Source organism: Alosa sapidissima, chromosome 2 (genome assembly GCF_018492685.1).
Source record: "Alosa sapidissima isolate fAloSap1 chromosome 2, fAloSap1.pri, whole genome shotgun sequence".
Taxonomy (NCBI): Eukaryota; Metazoa; Chordata; class Actinopteri; order Clupeiformes; family Clupeidae; genus Alosa; species Alosa sapidissima.
The window spans coordinates 43,847,123-43,864,607 of NC_055958.1; the positions used below are offsets into that span (position 1 = coordinate 43,847,123).

At 45.0% G+C, this 17,485-nt stretch overlaps 1 protein-coding gene across 1 annotated transcript; it reads right to left on the minus strand.

The window, feature by feature from the left end:
- Positions 1-677: 677 nt before the first annotated feature.
- Positions 678-16,977, minus strand: ndufv3 (NADH:ubiquinone oxidoreductase subunit V3). Its single transcript, XM_042084315.1, is given in 7 exon segments — positions 678-859; positions 861-958; positions 3,669-5,234; positions 7,396-7,510; positions 10,217-10,388; positions 15,037-15,254; positions 16,628-16,977. Coding segments are annotated over 5 exon segments (1,890 nt in total). The 5' UTR covers positions 10,289-10,388; positions 15,037-15,254; positions 16,628-16,977; the 3' UTR covers positions 678-820.
- Positions 16,978-17,485: the final 508 nt, after the last annotated feature.

Sequence of the window (17,485 nt, forward strand, 5' to 3'; positions counted from 1 at the left end):
TTTCATACAGCAGCTGAAGTCAGACTGGAAGAAGAATCGTCTGTTCACCTGTTCCATTTTTTAACAGCCATTCCACTATTGAAAAGTTGATAACATTTCTATGTTAAAATTATATAAAATAAAAGAAAGAATATAATTATTTGTGTGTGCTGTAAAGTGGTTAGAAGAAATTAAATCGAAATTAGCTAAAATCGGAATCGGCCTAGAAAATTGCCATCGGTGCATCTCTTGTAATGACTAATGACCTCTAGAAGCAGTTACTAACGTTTTTTTCGGACCACTTTTAAAAAACCAACACCACCACTCAAACACACACTCCACCCATAAACACACACACATACACCACCACCATCACTGAACTCTTCAGGGTTTAATATAAGAAGTAATTTATTAGGTCTACTGCAGACTCCACACTTATAAGGACATCACACATGGATCAGGGAGCCGGGTGAGGGGAATGTGTGTGTGTGTGTGTGTGTGTGTGTCCAGGTGAGGGTTGGGCAGGGTGTGTGTGTATGTGTGTATTCAGTGGTGAGGATCATCCGGAAGATGGCTGGGACAGAGTTTGTGTGTGTGTGTGTGTGTGTGTTTAGTGATGTGGCGAGGGTCATCATGACGATGGTTGGAGCAGAGTTTGTGTGTGATGGGGGGGGGGGGGGGGGGGGGTGAGGGTGTGTGTGTGTGTGTTTAGGGATATGGCGAGGGTCGTCGTGACGATGGTTGGGGCAGGGTGTGTGTGTGTGTTCAGGGATGTGGCGAGGGTCGTCGTGACGATGGTTGGGGCAGGGTGTGTGTGTGTTCAGGGATATGGCGAGGGTCGTCATGGCGAGGGTCGTCGTGACGATGGTTGGGGCAGGCGGGTACTTGCTCATCTCCACGTCCATGTCGGCGAAGGTGTACTCGTTGTACTGATGATGCTGAAGGTTTCGGTACGAGCTGTTATCAAAGGGCTCTGCCTCTGCGAAATACACACACACACACACACACCCAAAGGAACGTCAGAATACACAATACACATGTTCACTTCACACACAGTTTCAGTGAGCCCTAAGGATTGACATGCTCGAGAGACATCACTCAGAATTCCCGCGTGTTCATTCCCCATCTCCATGGCAACACTGAGGGGCTCACCATGCAAAGACTATCCAGACAGTTAATGTGAGGAGGAAAACACCCCACCCCCACCCCCACCCAACACACACACACACACCCCCACCAAACACACACACACACACACATACACCACCCCCACCCAACACACACACACACACCCCCCCACCCAACACACACACACCCCCACCCAACACACACACACACACACACACACACTCTTCGGTTCGGTCTTCAAACAGTTTAGAGGTAAAAGAGGGTAAGAAGGAAGCTGAGACCAGAGTCATCAAAAGAAAGAGGAAACGTTAACATTAGCATTAACAGTTACAAGTAAACACAACATTAACCTTTACGAGTAAACATTTATAGCCAAACACAACATTAACCTTAATGAGTAAACATTTATGGCTAAACACAACATTAACCTTTAACTATTATCAGATACAGATTTATGGGTGAGCAAAATAGTAACCTTATCCAGAACAGGTTCAGAAATGCTAGCAGAGCACACGCACACAAAACAAAAACATTAACCGTAACAAATACTGGACATATCAGCATTAACCTTAACAATTATGGGAGATATCAGCAAAAATAAACAAAACATTAACAAATACTGGAAAGATTGACATTAGCTAGGTGAAACACCTTAACATAAAGTTTACAGTAGCATGGTCAAACCCTTTAACATTAACTTTTAACAAAACCTGTTTTAGGCAGCCAAGGCAGGACTTTAAAGACTCAAAATCCCAGAGTGCATCAGACAGAGAGAAATGCGAGAGACTCAAAATCCCAGAGTGCATCAGAGAGAGAGAAATGCGAGAGACTCAAAATCCCAGAGTGCATCAGAGAGAGAGAAATGTGTGAGAGTCGGAGGGAGAGAAATGACAACCACAGGGACGAGGAGGGTGGACATGGGCATGAGAATTCAGTGTGTGTGTGTGTGTCAAGTGTGTGTGCGTGTTGATTAGCAGAGAGCAGGGAGGAGGCAGCACATGCAGAAACACCCAAAAGGGAGGTCAGAGGGCAAAGGTGAGAGTTCAGGCAACTGCTGGCTGAGGAAGAGGCTTCTATCTGATGAAGCTTTTAGAGCAGCGTGTGTGATGAAGATGATGATGAGCAGCGTGTGTGATGAAGAGCAGCGTTTGCAAAATGACTGAAGGCTGATTTTAAGTTCTGCGTTCACCTTCAGTGAAGCTACACCTGGCCATGTACCCTCCATTGTAGCTAGCGCATAGCCTCCTACACTGTAACTAGCGCATAGCCTACTAGACTGTAGCTAGCGCATAGCCTCCTACACTGTAACTAGCGCATAGCCTACCAGACTGTAGCTAGCGCATAGCCTCCTACGCTGTAACTAGCGCATAGCCTCCACACTGTAACTAGCACATAGCCTACTAGACTGTAGCTAGCGCATAGCCTCCTATGCTGTAACTAGCGCATAGCCTCCTACACTGTAACTAGCGCATAGCCTACTAGACTGTAGCTAGCGCATAGCCTCCTACGCTGTAACTAGCGCATAGCCTCCTACGCTGTAACTAGTGCATAGCCTACTAGACTGTAGCTAGCGCATAGCCTCCTACGCTGTAACTAGCGCATAGCCTCCTACACTATAGCTAGCGATTAATCGACTAACCTGTAGGTAGCGCATAGTCTCCTACACTGTAGCTAGCGCATAGCCTCCTAGACTGTAGCTAGCGCATAGCCTCCTCCACTATAGCTAGAGATTAGTCGACTAACCTGTAGCTAGCGCATAGCCTCCTACACAATAGCTAGCGATTAGTCGACTAACCTGTAGCTAGCACATAGCCTCCTTCACTATAGCTAGCGATTAGTCGACTAACCTGTAGGTAGCGCATAGCCTCCTCCACTGTAGCTAGCGATTAGTCGACTAACCTGTAGGTAGCGCATAGCCTCCTCCACTGTAGCTAGCGCATAGCCTCCTCCACTGTAGCTAGCGCATAGCCTCCTCCACTGTAATTTATACATAGCCTCCTACGCTGTAGCCTGACATAACTTCACATAGTGGTGATGGCAACAACTGTGATGGGTCTGCTTGCTTGATAGCCGATGTACTTCAGCTGCCTACTTTGTGGGTAGTTAGCTTGCTAATGAAAGCTAATGTGCTAGTTTACAGGCAGAAACCCTTGCACATGACCAAACCTGAATTGTTTGGTGATTGTTAAATTAAATGATTGCATAATTGGGGGCCAAGCAGCGAAGCTGTGTGTTTTTGTGTGTGTGTGTATGCATGCGTGCGGTGATGATAAAAGCAGCACATGCAGTGGGCCCCAGAACCACCAGAACATGTTACTTAGCAACCTACAACCACGGTAGCATACGGTTACTTAGCAACCTACAACCATGGTAGCGTATGATACATTGAGGAGAATACGTGCTGTGAAAGACACCTGTTGCCAAGTGACATGAACATGGTGTCATATTATAGCCACTAGGTGTCGAGAAAGGCTAGCTGTGAGAGAAGTGTGTGTGTGATGCGTGTTACGTGGGTACAAGTGTGTAATGTATGTGTAAGTGTGTGAATGATGTGTGTGTACCCTCGGGTGTCTCGGTGGCTGGGGCTTCCGTCAGCACCACAGCTGCTGGGTCCACCAGCTCCTCCTCTGCGCTCCCAGCTTCTGCTTCTGCCCCACCTACCGCCTCAGCTGCCTCTTCTGCTTCTGCTCCACCTACCGCCGAAGCTGCCTCTTCTGCTTCTGCCCCACCTACAGCTGCCCCCGTCGCCTCAGCCACAGGGGCTACAGCGGCAGGCTCAGCAGGGGCAGCTTCCGCTTCAGCTAGAACAGGGGCAGCATCAACAAACTCTTCTACAGGGAGTTCAGCTTCAGCAGGGGCAGGGTCCACCACACCCTCAGCAGTAGCAGGGGCAGCTTCAGCTAGAACAGGGGCAGCATCAACCAGCTCTTCAGCAGGGGCAGGGTCCACCACATCCTCAGCAATAGCAGAGGCAGCTTCAGCTTCTACCGGGGCAGCTTCGGCTGCAGTTTCTACAGCAGGGGCAGATTCATCTACGACTGGGGCGGCATCAACCAGCTCCTCAGCAGCTGGGGCAACGGCTTCCACCACAGCTTCTACAGCCTCAGACACAGCCCCTGTTACGGCCTCGGTTACGGCTTCTACAGCCTCGGTTACAGCCTCGGTTATGGCCTCGGTTACGGCTTCAGTGGCAGCTTCTACAGTCTCGGTTACGGCCTCGGTTACGGCTTCAGTGGCAGCTGCCAGTGCTTCCTGCGCTGGAGTGGGATCCACAGTTAAGGTCTCCATAGCAACCTCTGGGGTGGCGGCCACTGCAGAGAGGACTTGTGGGGCTTCAGGCTTCGGCTCGGCTGACACACTGGGCTTCCCTGCAGCCTCTGAAGATGTCTCTGAGTCAGAGTCTGAGTCTGAATCGGAGTCCGAGTCACTGGAAGAGGAAGATGAGGCATCCTGATCAGCAGGTGCTGCTGCCATGGCAACGACAGGCTCAGCAGCAGCGTCACCAGTAGATGGAGCTTCTGAGGTCACAGCTTCTGCTGTTGTCGTTTCCACAGCAACTTCTGAGAGCACTGCCTCAGCCTTCACTTCCTCTGCAGCTACTTCTGGGAGCACTGCCTCAGCCTTCACTTCCTCTGCAGTAGCCAGTGATGTCCCAGCTTCTTTGGTCTCTGTTGCTGCTACCACAACTTCTGGCACTACAGGTTCGGCTGCTGCTTCCGTCACTATGGGTTCCGTTGGCACAACTGGTTCCGTTGCTGCTTCCATCACTATGGGTTCCGTTGCCACAACTGGTTCTGCAGCTGCTTCGGTCACTATGGGTTCTGCTGCCACAGCTGGTTCTGCAGCTGCTTCGGTCTCTGCAAGTTCCGCAGCTGCAACTTCTGGCTCTGGAGCTGCCACCGTTACAGAGGCCACGGGTTCCGAGGTAGCTGGGGTGCTAGTGGGTTCTGCCGGAGATGACCCTGGAGTGATGTCTGTGACGGCAAGTTCTGGGACTGTTGAGTATGCTGCCTCAGCTGCTGCTGCTAGCGCGGGTGGAGAAGCACTGGGGGGGAGGAGCTTAACAGGGAAGGAGACGGGCGTCTTATAGGCCAGCAGAGCGGCCCGCTCCTCCTCTCCCAAAATCGCTATGGAAACCACGGGTGGAACAGAAGACAGCATGAGCATTATCCCAACCTGAGCGTTATTAAATGTCCTTGTTTTCATCAGTAATGTTGTAAATGACTGTTGTAGAAAGAAATGGCTGATCTTCAATGCAATATCTACATTGCCCATTATCAACAACCATTCATCCAATGTTCTAAAGGCACATTCTGTTTACTAATCTGATATCATTTTAAAAGGCTAACTGAGAAAACATTGGAGAACCCTTTTGCAATTATGTAAGCACATAATGTAATCTGAAAACTGCTGCCCTGATTAAAAATAAAAACAATGCAACTGATCTCAGCTGGTATTCTGTCGATAATGGATTTCTAAGTGACCCCAAACTTTTGAACGGCAGTGTATGTAGATCAATGTCAATGTTAAATGGTTGGTATCATTACCTCAAACAAGTGTCATGATGCAATCAATGAGGACAGTGGATAATCAGATTATGTGAAGCTACGGTTAAAGGTTGTATCAGCGATTTCAGGCCCAAAAAAGGCCCAAACATAAATGATCACATTCATCTAATCTTCCCAAACGATCCGCTAGCTGTCTGCCCCATAAGCAGGCAGTCAAAAAACGTGTCTCTGTAGGCAGCCTAGGCTCTGAGATCTGTACACAAAAACAATTGCTACCAACAAGGGCTGGCAACCCACTCAAAGGCGAAATAAAGTGTTTCAACCAATAACCGATGAGATGCGCATTTAGGAGTTTTAAGGAGGTAAGGAGTTTTAATTGCACGGGAGGGAGGGGGAGGGAGTAGCGAGCTAGCTCTCTGTTTTGTTTGAACATCAATTGAAGTGACATATCCCTGCTTTCGCTGATACAACCTTTAATGTACAAATTATTAACATCTGCATGAACATTTCAGTCATCCACTTGAGTGGTTGGTACTAGGACCCGCCCATTCTGGCACCCCTGGTACAGATCAGACACGTTTAAGTTTCCCAGTGCTGTTCAGTGGCCGAGCACTTCAGCAGACCGAGGACATGGAGTCAAACAGGGAGCACCAGGTCTGCTGGAGGAGGCCCACCTGCTGGGGGTAACAGCACTGACACAGGGAGTGTGGGGGTAACAGCACTGACACAGGGGCAGATAGGGGGTAACAGCACTGACACAGGGAGTGTGGGGGTAACAGCACTGACACAGGGGCAGATAGGGGGTAACAGCACTGACACAGGGAGTGTGGGGGTAACAGTACTGACACCCTGTAGAGATGGGCTGGTGTTAATACCGCATTAGGGGGTTTGGATCCGTTTGTCCTGATCACTGGCAGGTTACAGGGTTGCTGCAGGTTACAGGGCTGGATGTGCTACAGGGCTGCAGGTTACAGGGCTGGATGTGCTACAGGGCTGGCAGGTTACAGGGCTGTTTTTACTCATATCACTAATGGTGCTGGCACTGCACCCAGGCACTAGTAGTAGAGATTGCTAGCTTTGTAGCAGAATACACACAATCTCTAACATTGGTATGTAGTTACAAACATCAAATGTCATTCATAGGCTACACTCTTGAAAACATTTTAAATAAGGTGTCCCAGCAGAGAGTTTTGATGTAGCACTGCACAGCCCAGGCTTACTAAGAGACAGTGGAGGATACTGCACAGCCCTGGGTTACTAAGAGACTGTATGACATATGTAGACATATATGTAGCACTGCACAGCCCTGGCTTACTAAGAGACAGAGGAGGATACTGCACAGCCCTGGCTTACTAAGAGACAGAGGAGGATACTGCACAGCCCTGGGTTACTAAGAGACTGTATGACATATGTAGACATATATGTAGCACTGCACAGCCCTGGCTTACTAAGAGACAGAGGAGGATACTGCACAGCCCTGGCTTACTAAGAGACAGAGGAGGGAACTGATGTTTTTGTAGCATATGCTACATATATGTAGCACTGCACAGCCCTGGCTTACTAAGAGACAGAGGAGGGAACTGATGTTTTTGTAGCATATGCTACATATATGTAGCACTGCACAGCCCTGGCTTACTAAGAGACAGAGGAGGGAACTGATGTTTTTGTAGCATATGCTACATATATGTAGCACTGTACAGCCCTGGGTTGGTGTTACTAAGAGACAGTGGAGGGGCGGTCAGAGAGGGAGCTGCTGAAATAGTTAGAGGGACGATCTTACTGGGAACTTTGGCTCGGGGGGGCGGCGCGGGCGGCGTCTTGGTCTCCTCTGGTTTGGAGCAGAGAGAGGCAGCAGGGGGGGTCCTCAGTACGCTCCATGCTCCCCGATGGACGCTCTAAACACACACACACACACACACACACACATTAATCAGTATGCTCCATGCTCCCCGATGGACGCTCTAAACACACACACACACACACACACACACACACATTAATCAGTATGCTCCATGCTCCCCGATGGACGCTCTAAACACACACACACACACACACACACACACACACATTAATCAGTATGCTCCATGCTCCCCGATGGACGCTCTAAACACACACACACACACACACACACACACATTAATCAGTATGCTCCATGCTCCCCGATGGACGCTCTAAACACACACACACACACACACACACACACACACACATTAATCAGTATGCTCCATGCTCCCCGATGGACGCTCTACACACACACACACACACACACACACACACATTAATCAGTATGCTCCATGCTCCCCGATGGACGCTCTACACACACACACACACACACACACACACACATTAATCAGTACGCTCCATGCTCCCCGATGGACGCTCTAAACACACACACACACACACACACACACATTAATCAGGAGGCAAGGCAATACACACATTAATCAGTATGCTCCATGCTCCCCGATGGACGCTCTAAACACACACACACACACACACACATTAATCAGTATGCTCCATGCTCCCCGATGGACGCTCTAAACACACACACACACACACACACACACACACACATTAATCAGTATGCTCCATGCTCCCCGATGGACGCTCTAAACACACACACACACACACACACACACACACACATTAATCAGTATGCTCCATGCTCCCCGATGGACGCTCTAAACACACACACACACACACACACACACATTAATCAGTATGCTCCATGCTCCCCGATGGACGCTCTAAACACACACACACACACACACACACACATTAATCAGTATGCTCCATGCTCCCCGATGGACGCTCTAAACACACACACACACACACACACACACATTAATCAGGAGGCAAGGCAATACACACATTAATCAGGAAGCTCCATGCTCCACGATGGACGCTCTAAACACACACACACACACATTAATCAGGAGGCAAGGCAATACACACATTAATCAGGAAGCTCCATGCTCCACGATGGACGCTCGAAACACACACACATAAATCAGGGGGCATCTCTTTAGTGTTGTAAGGGTGTGTGTGTGTGTTGTGGCATCTCTTGAGTTGTGAATTGTGATGTAGATGATTATGTCGTTCCCATCGTTCTTTATTCGTTAAATGAGTTATTTGGGACGCTTAACTCGCTAACTCGTTATTTGGGACGCTTAACTCTGTGTGGGCGGTATACCGGTTCTTTATTCGTTAAAGGAGTTATTTGGGATGCTTAACTCTGTGTGGGCGGTATCCCGGTTCTCGCACTCTAGATTCTGACCCATTCTGACTCTTTTGGCGAGGAGCATCTTGCTGACTCTTTTGACGAGGAGCATCTCGCTGACTCTTTTGGCGAGGAGCATCTCGCTGCAGCCTGCAGGAAGGCAGGGCTTGACATCAAGCCCCACCCACATCCAGGCCCCACCCACATCCAGGTCAGCCATTGTTTTTAGTATACGTCAAGTAGCTTTGGGCACTTGGCGAGGGAAAGTTTAAACGTCTTCTCTCGACTTCGCAAGGATCACGCGGCAGAAGAGAAGAGAAGGAAGACCAGGCATAATTAGACACGACGTGTATCTCAAAAAGGTTAACACAATGCACAATGTGCCTGTTGTAGCTCATATTGGTTAACACATTAAACGACATTCCTGTTGTATCTCATATTGGTTAACACATTAAACTACGTGCCTGTTGTATCTCATATTGGTTAACACATTAAACAACGTGCCTGTTGTAGCTCATGGTTAACACAATGAAGGCAGCAGGACCGTGTAAAGTAAGCAGCTCATGGTTAACACAATGAAGGCAGCAGGACCGTGTAAAGTAGCTCATATTGGTTAACACAATGAAGCAGCAGGACCGTGTAAAGTAGCTCATATTGGTTAACACAATGAAGCAGCAGGACCGTGTAAAGTAGCTCATGGTTAACACAATGAAGCAGCAGGACCGTGTAAAGTAGCTCATGGTTAACACAATGAAGCAGCAGGACCGTGTAAAGTAGCTCATATTGGTTAACACAATGAAGCAGCAGGACCGTGTAAAGTAGCTCATATTGGTTAACACAATGAAGCAGCAGGACCGTGTAAAGTAAGCAGCTCATGGTTAACACAATGAAGCAGCAGGACCGTGTAAAGTAGCTCATATTGGTTAACACAATGAAGCAGCAGGACCGTGTAAAGTAGCTCATATTGGTTAACACAATGAAGCAGCAGGACCGTGTAAAGCAGCTCATGGTTAACACAATGAAGCAGCAGGACCGTGTAAAGTAAGTCAGCAGTTTGTTTGTCATTTACTCCGGGGAAAAGAGGACGTCTGCTCACCCTATGCAGCCTATAGCCTACATATATCGCTCACTATGCAGCCTATAGCCTACATATATCGCTCACTATGCGCTCATTATGCAGCCTATAGCCTACATATATCGTCTTTCTTAAAGATTATAATATGCTGATGAACAGGGCCAGAGGCTGATAACGAAGATCTTTTGTTTAAGACTGTAGCTTTGATACACAACATCCACTGCAGAAATGGTCAATTATGGTTTGCGTTAACAGGCTGTTAATTGATCAGTCATTTAGGCTAGTCATCAGTTGTTTATTATTTACCTCTTGACATGTTATTACTGATAAGCAATTCAGTCCTAAGGGGCATTCCCAGCAAGCTTTTTCGGAGGGCATGGTCGTTCTCTAGGTAGGCATTGTGCAGCCTCGATCTGACGTTTTCCAAGTGTCTCCCTGCTTGATCTAGCCGGTTACACAATGTATGCTTCTGGTTCACCTGTTGTTAATAAAGCAAAATCGATTCTTTGTCGATCTGACTGTAGTCTGTTTTTTTTTTGTTGTTGTTTTTTTTTACATCACACACATATTAGGACATCATAAGGCAACATACACACTTTTCAGTTTTAAACCATTTATAACAAAAATAAGCTTTATTGCATTGCATGTAAATGGACTATTATCACTGTTCTTATTGCATTGCATGTAAATGGACTATTATCGCTGTTCTCATTGCATTGCATGTAAATGCAGTGGACTATTATCGCTGTTCTCATTGCATTGCATGTAAATGGACTATTATCGCTGTTCTTATTGCATTGCATGTAAATGCAATGGACTATTATCGCTGTTCTCATTGCATTGCATGTAAATGGACTATTATCATTGTTCTTCTTCTTATTATTCTTCTTCCGACCAACTTTGACGTTCAAATGTTCTAAAACCACTGAACCGTTTGACGTCATTCAAACACTCCTACAAAGGTCTTGTAACGGACAATTGTACATTGTCTTTTTACATTTGTAAACGTTATACTTTTTAAGATATTTACGATAAAAGAGCAATAAATTCCCATAGAGTTAACGTTGACCACCGTGGCGGCAACTTTTAGCATTATGACCTGACCTGCAGCTGCAATCAACAGCTGAGCGCGAGCTACCACTGGAGCTGTGAATCCTCTGAACGTCTTCGCCTGCTGTGTCGTGGTCACTTTATTTGCTCGTAAAACTCTCCTTCAGAGGCACATTTCTCTAATTACAGACAAGGTAAGTGTTCCGGTTTTTGGTATTTGAGCCATTTATGTCGTCAAACATTATGTAACGTTAGCGTTGTATGAAATGATGGGTCACAAATAAGCTAAACTATAACGTTATAACATTAGGTCAAACGTAATGCACTAACGTTACATTTGTTCATTAGGCCTACTAACCAGCAGCGTTTTAACTAGAACATTAATGTAAACCAGAGAAGTAGCTAGCAGCTAGGCCTACAGATACTATGGCTCTGGTTCTATTCAACATCAGGTCACTTTCCACGGTGTGTATAGAATCAAGCACCTAGAATAGATTATGAATGCAGACTGGTGCTTGATTATACTGTGTGAAGGAACCTGATAAAACCCATCATGGTTGTTACCTACACCGCTTGTTTGTATCAAATAGGCCATGGCTACGTTTTCATTCTATGTTCCTGATTCTTACGTAGCCTAAGTAAACACTATCACAGTATGCTATCATAGTTCATCTATTGATGGGTTTCATCAGGTCCCTTTCCACAGGTGTATACAATCAAGCACCTAGATTATGAATGCATTGGTGCTTGATTAATACTCCTGTGGAAAGGGACCTTATGAAAGCCATGAATAGGCTACTGTTCTGGACAACTAGACAATTGCAGACATCCCCTGTATTGTTTTGGTATAACTGTTAAACTTGTTTGCTTTTGCCTTTTAGGTTCCAGACCAGACCAGACCAGTGGTGATGACCGTGTATGACATTACGTGTGTGCCTGTCTGTGTGCACACCTGTCAACCATACATCTCTGACAATGTTGCTAGCAACATACCTACTAACATACATTCTTACAAACATGTGACCATATCTCAACATATCTGTGCACATAACATTTAACCATACAACTGAGACATTCCGAGAACTATATTGTTGTGTGAGGACTATATGGAACTTGTATACTTGTGAATCATATTTGTCAACCATTCATACCTTTGAATCATACCTGTGCTGTAACATCTGTGAAACTTAGCTGTGCTGTTAGACCTCTGTATATTTTTTTACATGTCTTTTGTCCGAGTGGCTGTAATGTAGCCGAGCGCTCATGGCGTATGAAAAGCGACTTCAAACCGCCTAAAACAACTTGTTTGTGAATGTCTGACAACTGCTGCAGCGCATGCATGCGCAAGGAAACCAGTAGGTGGAGAAACCAGAAGGCACACAATACCGGGATAAGTGTGTGCTTCACCTCACTGTGTCACTGTGTGCTGAGTGTGTTTCACTAATTGCATTGCATGTAAATGCAGTGGACTATATCACTGTTCTTATTGCATTGCATGTAAACGCAGTGGACTATTATCACTGTTCTTCTTATTATCGTCTTTTATTATTCTTCTTCCGACCAAGTTTGACGTTTAATGACACTAAAACCACTGAACCGTTTGCCGTCATTCAAACACTCTTACAAAGGTCTTGTAACGGACAATTGTACAATGTATTTTTTACATTTGTGAACTTTATACTTTTGAGATATTTACGATAAAAGAGCAACAAATTCCCATTGAATTAACATTGACCGCTGTGGCGGCAACTTTTAGCATTATGATGTGACCTGCAGCTGAATGCAATCAGCCACTGCAATCTCTCTACCACTGGAGCTGTGAGTCTTCTGAACGTTAGTCTTACCGCCTGCCGTGATCCCACTTTAGGCTACTTGCTCGTAACTGACTGTCCTTCTCTACTTACAGACAAGGTAAGTGGTCCGATTTTTGGCATTTGACTCATTTATGTCGTCAAACATTATGTTGTATGAAATGATAGGTCACAAATAGCCAAACTAACATTATAACGTTAGAGGAATAGTTAACGTTAGCACCCACCTTATCAGCGTTAATAGGCCTAGCAGCTACTGTACTGTATGTCGTCAACTTTAAAGTGACCGGTTAGCCGTAGGTTTTAATAACGTTAGCTAACGACAATCAAACCTAACATTGCTCCCAGCTAATCACTGACGTTAACGTTACATTTGCTCACTAACCAGCACTAACATTAACCAGATACAGTAGTCTAGCCTAATCATATTGTACAGATACTATCTGGCTCTTGATTAAATACACCTGTGGAAAGGGACCTGATAAAAGCCATACTGTTTGGAAACGGACCATATGACCAAAGTATTTTTAAAACACACTACAGAAGTTGAAGTATAACGTTTGTGTCGTCAACATAGGCTACAGAGTATGTTTACTTGGCCTAACGTTACTGATTTCTGCATTATTCTGGCCTAAAATTTAAAGTGTAGCCTGGAACACGAATCAAGCTTCCCAGTTGTAGTACATCCTAGAGTAGGCCTACATCGTAATCTGTAGAAAAAATGTGGATGACCGACCTAGCAAGCTGTATAAACTATTGTAGTTATCAAGATACATAATATCAGAATGGTCCATCCTTAAGACTCAGTTTATGATTATCAACAGCAACAACACAAAGTGCCTACAAAGTGTTCTAAGCTGTTTACCTGAAACTGTTTGGCTATCAACTATCCTTAAACTGAAATGAATAAAACACAAAATGTTGCTTTGTTTGTGATACTATAGGCTAGTATATTTAACTACCATTACAAATTTATGGTGCAACAATCTCACTTAAATATCTAAGTTGTACAATTGTACACATTCCTTGTTTTTGGTATAACTAACTTGTTTGCTTTTGTCTTTTAGGTTCCAGACCAGTGTGGTGGTGACCCTGTATTACATTTTGTGTGTGCCTGTCTGTGTGCACATCCTGCCAACCATACATCGCTGACATTAACACTTACATTCATTCCTAAAAACATGTGACCATATCTGCACATACCCTTGAAATATACTGAGACGTAGATCTGAGACCTACACTGAGACATTCTGAGTATTATATTGTTACAGGAGGACTATGCCGACAACTATATGAAGCATGCATACATTTGAATCACACCTGTGCTGTGACATCTGTGAAACTTAACTGTGCTGTTAGACCTCTGTTGTTAGACCTGAGCTGTGAAAATTAAGATTCTAACCTAAGTTCTGTCTAAAACTGATCATCTGAAGGGCTGCATCTTATTCTTCAGTCTATATCACCACCAAATGTGACCTATTACTATTACCTGAGACCTCTAGCTCTTGCTGCCAGTTCAGAATTACCACTGATAAATAGATCTGTCTTAGGATAATATGATTGGCATTATCAAGTTCGGTAAGAATGCAAATTCAGTAGACATCTGGTTTCTCTCTAATCATTATTGGGTAACTTAAAATTGGTTTCAACAACTGATTTTTTTTTTTACTTCAAGCTTACATTGGTTGTTAAGTGTACATTAGTGTATTCTGAGGATCATTCTGCTGTATTAAAACAAAGAATGTTGATCAATATCGAATTAACAATTTATTTTTACATGCAATGGTAATTCCCCGGAATTACATTTTCTAGTTCACGGATTGGGATAAATGCAGAGATCAAATTTCTCTCACGGGATCAAAATACTATAGCTGCTACTCATATTTATCTAATGGCTATGTTTGATGCTTGCAATTTGTTTGATTAGCCCACATACTTTAACAAGTGTCAATTCAAACTCGTAGTCAATGTCATTCCACTCAGATATCGCGGACTAATAGACAAGTGCCTAATCATTTGTCGTTCTCTATTAGAAATAGTCATTAGTAAACGCAGAGGGCATTGCGAACATTAGGTTTTACCCTTTCGACAGGAGGAATGTGAGCTAATTAGCTAGCTAACTAGCAGCAGTGGAATCTATAAAGAAACGACGGACATCTCCATTACATTTTTCGCAAATGATTTATAGTAATTTCCCTTGGTAATACGTTTCCGTGCCAGTAGCGACAGGGCACATAAACTATATTTGAAATACAAATGACTTACCTTGAGCGACCCGAGTCGTCCTATTCGTAGCAGGGACGTCGCCATGTTTGCGCTCTCAATATTGTGATCCGTGTAGCAACACTACCTGGGATGGAATCTGCTAGTTAGTTCCTGCTCCTCCCCCTCTATCCTTCTGAGCGTGCAGTGTGCAGCATGCCCACTCACACGTTAGAGCAGTGGTCACCAACCTTTTGAGCCCAAGATCCCTGACCTCGGCCCTGAACAAAGAAAGGCAAGATCTACCTTGAAGTGTCAAAAGAGAACCAAAGCCAATACTTCCAATTTAAGGCCTTTTATTTAGGCAAATGTATCAGGTCAAAAATATCACATCCTCCACCCCTTGTGAATCCGTGCCTCTGTAGATTTTAGTCTGGGTTACACAAGGATAGCATACATTTTACAAACCGAAATTGCATTTTTCTTTAGGTGTTGCACCAAATTCTGTGACCTGTCAAATTTTGTGACTCTAGAGGGCGCTGTTGTATTGGAGTCTATGAGCTGAACTGAGCTGAACTGAGCTGTACTGAGCTGAACTGAGCTGTACTGAGCTTGTACTGAGCTGTACTGAGCTGTACTGACACACTGACGAGGCAATTCTGTTATGTGTGTAATTGTTCTAATAAACTTTGTAAATCTTTGAAACATGTAACATTGACCTGGTGTGGGTGTATTACTCCACAGGCTTGCCTGTGTATCTTCCTCTCTATACTATCTCTATAGAGTAGAGCTAAAGCCTGTGTATCTTCCTCTCTATACTATCTCTATAGAGTAGAGCTAAAGCCTGTGTATCTTCCTCTCTATACTATCTCTATAGAGTAGAGCTAAAGCCTACCCCACCACTCCAGTGAACAGGTGGACTTCAGCACGACAGGTCACATATGTTGATAGGTGTATAATCAAATGAAGTCATTGTACTTCTGCAGAAAAAAATGCCGTGGAAGTCACAAACAAAAAAAGTTTGTATATCAGTTCAGGCTGCCAAAAATTATATCAACAGCCAATGGCAAGAAGGTTGTCAATAATGTAGCCTAAGTAAAGTGTACGGCCCACGTCCACTGAATTCAAGGCACAGTACACTGAAGACAGATAGATAGATAGATAGATACTTTATTGATCCCCAGGGGAAATTCAAGAAGACAGTAAAGCATGGTGGTGCACAATTCATGTTATGGGGATGTTTCTCATACTGTGGTGTTGGACCTATTTATTGCACACCAGAGATCATGGATCAGTTTCAATACATCAACATATTTGAAGAGGTCATGTTGTCTTATGCTGAAGAGGAAATGCCTTTGAAATTGGTGTTTCAACAAGACAATGACCCAAAACACACCAGTAAGCGAGCAAAGTCTTGGTTCCAGACTAACAAGATTGATGTTATGGAGTAGCCAGCCCGATCCCCAGACCTCAATCCTATCGCCAAGAGTGTAATTGGTTAATTAGTTAACCCTGTGACCCAGATGTTCCATTCTGGGCTGTGTGATTCCCATCTGGTTGTGTAGTAAACACACATTAACTAAACCTGTAGCATTTGTGACTCATTGACATCTTTACTATTTACTGTCGTGGTGGCAGCGTTTACCGGACTTACGTTTCGACCTGAAGATGGATTAAACTCCGAGTTCGTTGCGGTATCCAGACAAGAGAGTCACGCTGTGGAAATATTCTACCGTCAGAACGCGTCCGGAGTAATCCAGCAGTATGGCGAATTCACACAGAGCTCCAAAGCAGTGGTGCTTAATTGAGACAGTGAACTCCTTCGAGAACTGGCGTCAGAATCTTTTGTACGCACTGTCACTCGACAACGAGTTTGCTCCTTTCCTGGTCGGTGGTGTGGAATGGGGGAAAAAGTCGAAAACTTCTCCATACAGAGGCTTCACGGATGATCCTGATTCCGTCGCCCGCACACAGCGGCGCACGAAGGAGCAAAAAGTAAGCCATACCTGTCAACACTCCTGTTTTTCCCGGGTTCTCCCGTATTTCAAGGTCATCTCCCAGCACCCTCCCGTTTTGTTATTTCTCCTGGAAAACTCCCGTAATTTGCATGGCCATCAAACTTAATTTTAAAATCATTGATCCATTCATTTTTTTTCTATTAGTCTGACATCTCCCAGGTTGCCAGATTGTGTATGAAATATACAACACTCAATAACAGTTTATGTGATGTGTTAATCAATTACATTTCCAACAATTTCACAACAGCTAGTTCTGGAGTAGGCCTAGGCCATTCAACTAGCCCGCTTGCACGAGGAGATTCAGGCTGCGCAGTCGGCACCGGCTTCCTTATTTGGGTTTTGGGTTGCCTGGTTTTAGCCTATGACAAAACGGTTGACATTGAAACTAAGTGATCGTGTATGTGTAGGGTGCACTGAACTTGTTCCCTCGGAACCAAATCTGACAGCTGCAGCTTTGGAGTTTTGGAAGTAGGCTGCAGGCAGGCAGCTGGTGG